Genomic DNA, 6,321 nt, shown 5'->3' on the forward strand with positions numbered 1-6,321 from the left:
AACAAAAATACCCTAGTGGCAACACGAAAAGTTCTGGCATAATATGCTGAATTATGGAACTCATGCGTATAAACTTCCAGCATAATATGTTGGAACTCCAACACATTATGCTGGAATCTCATATGTAAAAAAATCCGAACTCCAGCATATTATGCTGAAATTTTTCCGGTTTTTTAAGCGTGTTTTTGTTCAGATTTTATTTTTACATGAAAAAGCGGCTAAATTTCAATTACTCCCGAAAATATGGCTAATTTTCATTTAGCAATTGTAAATCAGGCTATTCCCCCCCCCCCCCCCCCCCAAAAAAAAAAAAAAAAAAAAACACAAATCAGTGCCTATTTCCAAAGCATACTTACAATGAAGTAGACATATAATTCACTTCTTGGGAACTCCTATTTCCATAACTTGTCTGGAAGAATTCATTAGACTGGCCAACTTGATGAATTTACAGGTATCAAGGTTTTTTTTCCCACCAAAACTGAATTACTCTGCCATATACATTGCTCAAACACATATTAATAAAGGTGCGGAGGATGATCCATCGCTACTAGTTCCTTCTTCGACCTAGCTTTGATCGCCTTCGAGAATTGCTGGAAGATTGGTTGGATTCTACAGAGAGAACTGACCCTCCTTTCCCATCTGAAATTCCCATGTTTGAAAGTTTTCTTTGAGCTTCAACATAAACTTTCAAGTCGCGTATCTACAAAATTCAAGAAAAAATACATAGCTATAATAAATGGTTAAGAACCAAAATAGGTTGAACAAGAAGGCGACGCCAATGGAATACAACGGAAGTACCTGTTCCTTGAGATCCAGTATTTTCTCGTCCTTCGACTTGAGTGATAACTTTTCTCTAAACATGGAAAGTTAAATACGCTTTAGTCACAGAGCAAAGTAAGCTCCAACGATTAAACTAAGCCACGTCAAGAATAAGCATTAAAAGTTTAAGACACCAGGCATATCTCTCTAGCCAAGTCACTATGCATCACGTTTCGTGTGTGATGACATGGAAGTGAAGCAAAAGACACATACAAATTAATTCGGCCAACACATTGGTACACCAAATTGACTAATATCAAACTAAATCAGTGCTCCAGCAAATTTTATTGATGACTGAGAGGATAACATAAGCCAAACATATAAATGTACCTTTCTTCAGTTTCTTTACACTTCGTCTGCAAAAGCTGTTGGTTTTTCAGAAGCACTTGATTCCTCTAATACATAGAGTAACTATTCGATCAGTTATTTAGTTTATCTAAAGGTGAAATAAGGTACAAAAAGATCCAAGAAATTTATAAAAATAAACTTTTTCTTGATCAGTCCATACCTCTTCAACGGACTTCGTCTCCTCTGTATACATTTCTATCTTAGCTTGCATGTCATTCATCTTAGAGAAAACTGCCTTCTCCACCACCCTGGATATTGAACTCTCCTTTCCACTTTTTGCCTCCGCTAGTAGAGATTCATAATGCTGAGAGAAACATAAGTCAAACTGTTAATTAACTTTCTTATTTCTCCGGACACTGTTAATTAACTGAAAAGGACTTTTTGGCTCTCTAACTAGCTTGAGTTCCAGTTACAATGCATGTATCTCGAAAACTGCTCAACTGAATAAATGTTATGGCAGGTCAAGGTATCACTTCTTCTTAGATTAAAATAATGCAAGTGCTGATCAACAAAACAAAAGTAGGTTCAAATTTTGCTTACTTGTCTTTGAGCCTCCAGCTGACTAGCAAGAAGATTGTTGTACTCGTCAACAATCTACATTTAGGTAGAATAAAATTAATTGGTTTCGAGATAAGCAGATATTAACAAAGTAACACCAAAAGAGAGAGGACATGGAGGAACTTTGAATTTCAATTGATTCTGAAGAAAAATCATTGCTAACCGAGAATGATATAAGAGAAACAATTACCGAATCAACTTTGCTGGTGAAAAGAGCACCACTAAAACTTGAATCCTCATCATAGCCACAAGTTGTACATTCTCCATCAGCTGCTGTACAACACGAATTCACAGTAACCAACTTTCCATCACCTTTCGATTGATTCAAGCGGTGGACATACTTGTCGCCTACATAGTCCCAGATTTGTTGGGTTTCCAATTCAAGTGAATAGTGATGCGCTACATCACTCCAATGTTTTATAGCATGCCTTTTCTCATACCTGGGACAAAAACAGGTAATAGAACGACAGGTTAGAGCTATTAAACTACATCAAGTCAATAGCAACTTATGGAGTTTACAAGTAGGGAGTTTAAAAGGGGGGGAGGAAATGTGTTCAATACCTTCCACACCCTACAAAACCACAAATCAGACAAACGCAAAGATTCTTCAACGTTCCACACTCTGAACAGGTAGGTCTCTCATCTTGCTGCTGACAAAGTCGGCAGACCTACAATAGACATGAAAACATTGTGAGTGAAAACACTGATACAGACAAATTATGCAAGACAGTTATTTTACCAACACAAATGGAGAAAAAAGAAAGAATTAGAAGTATAAATTCAAGCATGTAAGAGAGTTTTTTGTTGGTTAAGGATAATCTGTAGACATTATAACAGAAGGTGCACATAATCACTCGCTCATCAACTGAAGTGCATAGATGAAACTAAGCAGTACAAAATCAACTATGGTAAAGACAAAACATATATAGAATTTTTCTTAATATTTGATCAAACCACTTGGATTTCATCATTGTAAATGGAAGTAATGGGAGCAAGTAGACGAACATACTTACTTGGCATGCCAAATAGGTCCACTTTGAGACACAAGAGCACTGAAATGAATGATCACATAATGTACTCTGTATTCCACTTGTATCTTGGTCCAATCTTTCTGAAATTTTCAACATGAATTGCATAAGTTATCAATATAACATATGGAAAAAAAGATACAAAAAAGTTTCCTACTTATAATCAGAAAGACCATAGATATGAATGTCAAAGTTAAAATAGATGTAGCTCATATAAGATCAGATAAAATTAGAAATTATCACATTTACGTAAGGTCAAATAACGCATATAGAAGAAAAACTAAGAGAAGGCCGCTTGAGATAGTTTCATCATGTCCTACATAACATCCAAATGTATCGGCCCTGCAGCCCATAGGTGCGACACTATGATGAGTTAAGGTGTTAAACCTAAAATCTCATGGAGGAAGAGATGTTTTAAAAGACCTACAATGTCTTGGAATCCATGTGGACATAACGATAAACAGAACACAAGGATATCCATAGCAATACCAACTAGTTGGAACTAAGGTTAGTCCATTATTGGCACACTTACATTAGGTTCTCATGTTTGATAGAAGTCCTTAAAGTTTGGTTAGAGATTGCATGACAATATAGGGATATGCATGAGATTTACTCTCTAGTTTTAAAGACTCCTTAATTTGTCCGAAAAGACAAATTGTGAGGTAATTAAATGAAACAAGCTCAAATGCAATACAATGGATATTGAAGATTCATACAACTGATCTAACTAGTTTGGTATTAAGACATAGTTGTTGTATACATTTTCAATTATACAGAAATTTAGAAAAACCAAGTTACTCACCAAGGCACACTGGACACGTTGGCAATTCAGTATAACCAACAGGAGGTGTACTTGCAATATGTGCTGACTCTGCGTATTCCACTGATTGAATAAAGTAAACATGGCAAACCTCAGCCTGAGAAATTGCACAAAAACCCAAAAAAATATAGTCATAATGATAAACATAATAGTAGTCGACAGTAGCAGCAGCAGTCGGGCGGATTTATGGGGATATTATGGGGGCACATGAACCCATGGTCTCTCCGTAAAATTAGATATTTTATGTACATATTTCCTAAAATTGGTATAATATTAATTGTTGGCACCCATGCTCCAAGTTGGATGGTGCACTTAGTTGAATGTTGAGCTATTTACCACCAAGAGGAATAGGGATCAATTCCCACTTAATACATTTTTCCTCCCTTTTTTTTTTTTTTAAGTAGTGCATCCATGTACTAGAAATCCTAGATCCGCCTCTGACGACAGTAGTGGTATCAATAAATGGTAAAAACTATAGTAATGACAAAACTTATACTAATACTAAAGATAATACTAATAATAACAACAAGAGTAGCAGTAGATACCTCAGTAGGCCTAAACCTTTTGCCATTGAAGCTACAGTAAAACCCATCAGCAGCCAATTGATTAACAAGATTGATCAATACACTGTAACTATGTTCTATTCCATCATTCCTGAAACAATTCAATAATAAAAAATCTACACAAACCATAGATATTTGTATAGCTATTAAACATTGGAAGTTAAAATTAAATTATTTCTAAATAGAAGAAATTATCAAACATACTTGAGGAAGAGGACATGAGAGAAGTCAGCAATATGGGTCCCACAAAAGAGGAGGAAATCATCAGGGGAGAGGTAATTTGGGACAGCAACAATAAAGACGGTGGTGGTGCGAGCAATTGGGTTAGAAATAGTGGTGGAAGAGGGAAGGTGGCGGAAAAGATGGGCGATCCCTCTAAGTTCTGATAAGCTTAGGCTGCTGAGGTTATTGTTAGGGTTTGGGCTGTGTATGGCCGAGGAAGTGGTGGCGACGGTGGTCGGAAGAGGCTGTGGAAAGTCGACGGTGTGGATTTGGAGGGTGAACATGGTGTTTTTCTGTAGGTGTTTAAATTGGGAATTAGGAATGATCTTAAATACTCTTCCATTGTGCTCGACTGAAAAAAGAAATAAAGATGGAGTTTAATTTGACACATATAAATTATATTAGTAATATTGATATGTTAATAATATAAATATTTTTAATTAATTATTCAAAAATCTAATTGATAAAAAGAATATATTGTTATAAAATAAAAACCGTAAAGTAAAGACAAGTATAGAGAGAAACTGATATATTATTCAAACTTTAAACTTATTTTCATAATTAACTAAAAACTCCTCTATTTATAGAAGAAAGGAAGCTGCTGTGTAAGCTGCTATTGCAAGCTGCTGTGCAAGTTGCCACTGCAAGCTGCCGTGTAAGCTGTTTGTAAGCTTCTACTGTACCGGATATAGATAATCTTCTACCGGGGTAATGTTTATCCATAACGGAGTACCAAAATGATAAGCTTCTTCAGGAGACTTATTTCTAATAGAGTACTAAATAGATAAACATATTTAAGGCGGAATCCCATATGGATAAGTTTCTTCAGGAAGCTTATTTACAACGAAGTACTAAATAAACATCCATAATATAATATATTTATAATACTCCCCCTTGGATGTTCATTAAAAGATATTGTGCCTCGTTAAAACCTTATTAGGAAAAATTCAGTGGGAAAAATCCTAGTGAAGGAAAATGAGTACACATATTTAGTAATACACAATTCTAGCTGCCTCATTAAAAATCTTACAAGAAAAACCCCATGGAAAAAATCTTAGTAAGGAAAAAAGAGTACAACGCGTATTTCATTCCCCCTGATGAAAACCTTATTCCAAATATTTGAATCTCCGCATTCCAATCTTGTATACCATCTTCTCAAAAGTTGAAGTTGGCAAAGTGAACAAATCTGTTGGGTTGTCACTTGAACGGATTTGTTGCACATCGATGTCACCATATTTTTTTGAAGATCATGTGTGTAGAATAATTTTTGTGAAATGTGCTTTGTTCTATCTCCTTTTATAAATCATCTCTTTAATTGGGTTATGCATGTAGCATTGTCTTCGTATAATATTGTGGGGGGTTTTTATCACATTCCAACCCACATTTTTCTCGAATAAAATGAATCACAGATCCCAACCATATGTATTCCCTACTTGCTTCATGAATAACTATTATCTCAGTATGATTTGAAGAAGTAGCAACAATAGATTGCTTTGTGAAGCGTCATGATATGACAATACCTCCACATGTAAATATATACCCGATGTGAGAATGAACTTTATGGGGATCGGATAAATAACCTGCATCTGCACAACTAATATGATCTGCACCACCTTTGTTAGCATTAGCAAGATACATAAGTGCACTAATTGCATTGAGATAGAGTATTTCAGGACTAAGGAGTTCCTCATCCTCCTCTAGAGGTCGAAACGGATCCTTATTCACTTCATGTGATCGAACACCCATTTGGTGTACTTAATGAGTGTGCTTTGTCCATGTAAAAGTGTTTTAAGACCTTTTCTGTATAGACAGATTGATGGATAAAAACTCCGTTTGCTAAATATTCAATTTACAGACTAAGACAAAGTTTTTCCCTTTGGAGCTCTTTTAGAGTTCCTATGATATTTATGACATTAACATAAAGTATAACAAACTATGATGTTGTTTTCTTTGTAAAAATGCA

The 6,321-nt window shown here is 35.3% G+C and overlaps 1 protein-coding gene across 1 annotated transcript; it reads right to left on the bottom strand.

The window, feature by feature from the left end:
- Positions 1 to 318: 318 nt before the first annotated feature.
- On the bottom strand, positions 319 to 4,693 carry LOC104091446 (BRAP2 RING ZnF UBP domain-containing protein 1). The gene is made up of 11 exons (XM_009596779.4): positions 4,341 to 4,693; positions 4,119 to 4,227; positions 3,556 to 3,670; positions 2,739 to 2,836; positions 2,287 to 2,393; positions 1,916 to 2,165; positions 1,708 to 1,761; positions 1,328 to 1,471; positions 1,150 to 1,214; positions 799 to 853; positions 319 to 700 (listed from the first exon to the last, which is right to left on the bottom strand). The coding sequence occupies exons 1-11, from the start codon at positions 4,640 to 4,642 to the stop codon at positions 548 to 550; spliced, it is 1,452 nt and encodes a 483-aa protein (XP_009595074.1). The 5' UTR covers positions 4,643 to 4,693; the 3' UTR covers positions 319 to 547.
- Positions 4,694 to 6,321: the final 1,628 nt, after the last annotated feature.

The sequence above is a fragment of the Nicotiana tomentosiformis genome, chromosome 11, assembly GCF_000390325.3.
Source record: "Nicotiana tomentosiformis chromosome 11, ASM39032v3, whole genome shotgun sequence".
NCBI classification, from domain to species: Eukaryota; Viridiplantae; Streptophyta; class Magnoliopsida; order Solanales; family Solanaceae; genus Nicotiana; species Nicotiana tomentosiformis.

Excerpts from the sequence above, each read along its gene's own strand:
- LOC104091446 (XM_009596779.4), bottom strand. The coding sequence starts at position 4,642 with ATGTTCACCCTCCAAATCCACACCGTCGACTTTCCACAGCCTCTTCCG. Across the intron at positions 2,166-2,286 it reads GGTTTTGTAGGGTGTGGAAG|GTATGAGAAAAGGCATGCTA; the intron begins GTATTGAACACA and ends TTTTTGTCCCAG. Across the intron at positions 1,215-1,327 it reads AGACGAAGTCCGTTGAAGAG|AGGAATCAAGTGCTTCTGAA; the intron begins GTATGGACTGAT and ends TCTATGTATTAG.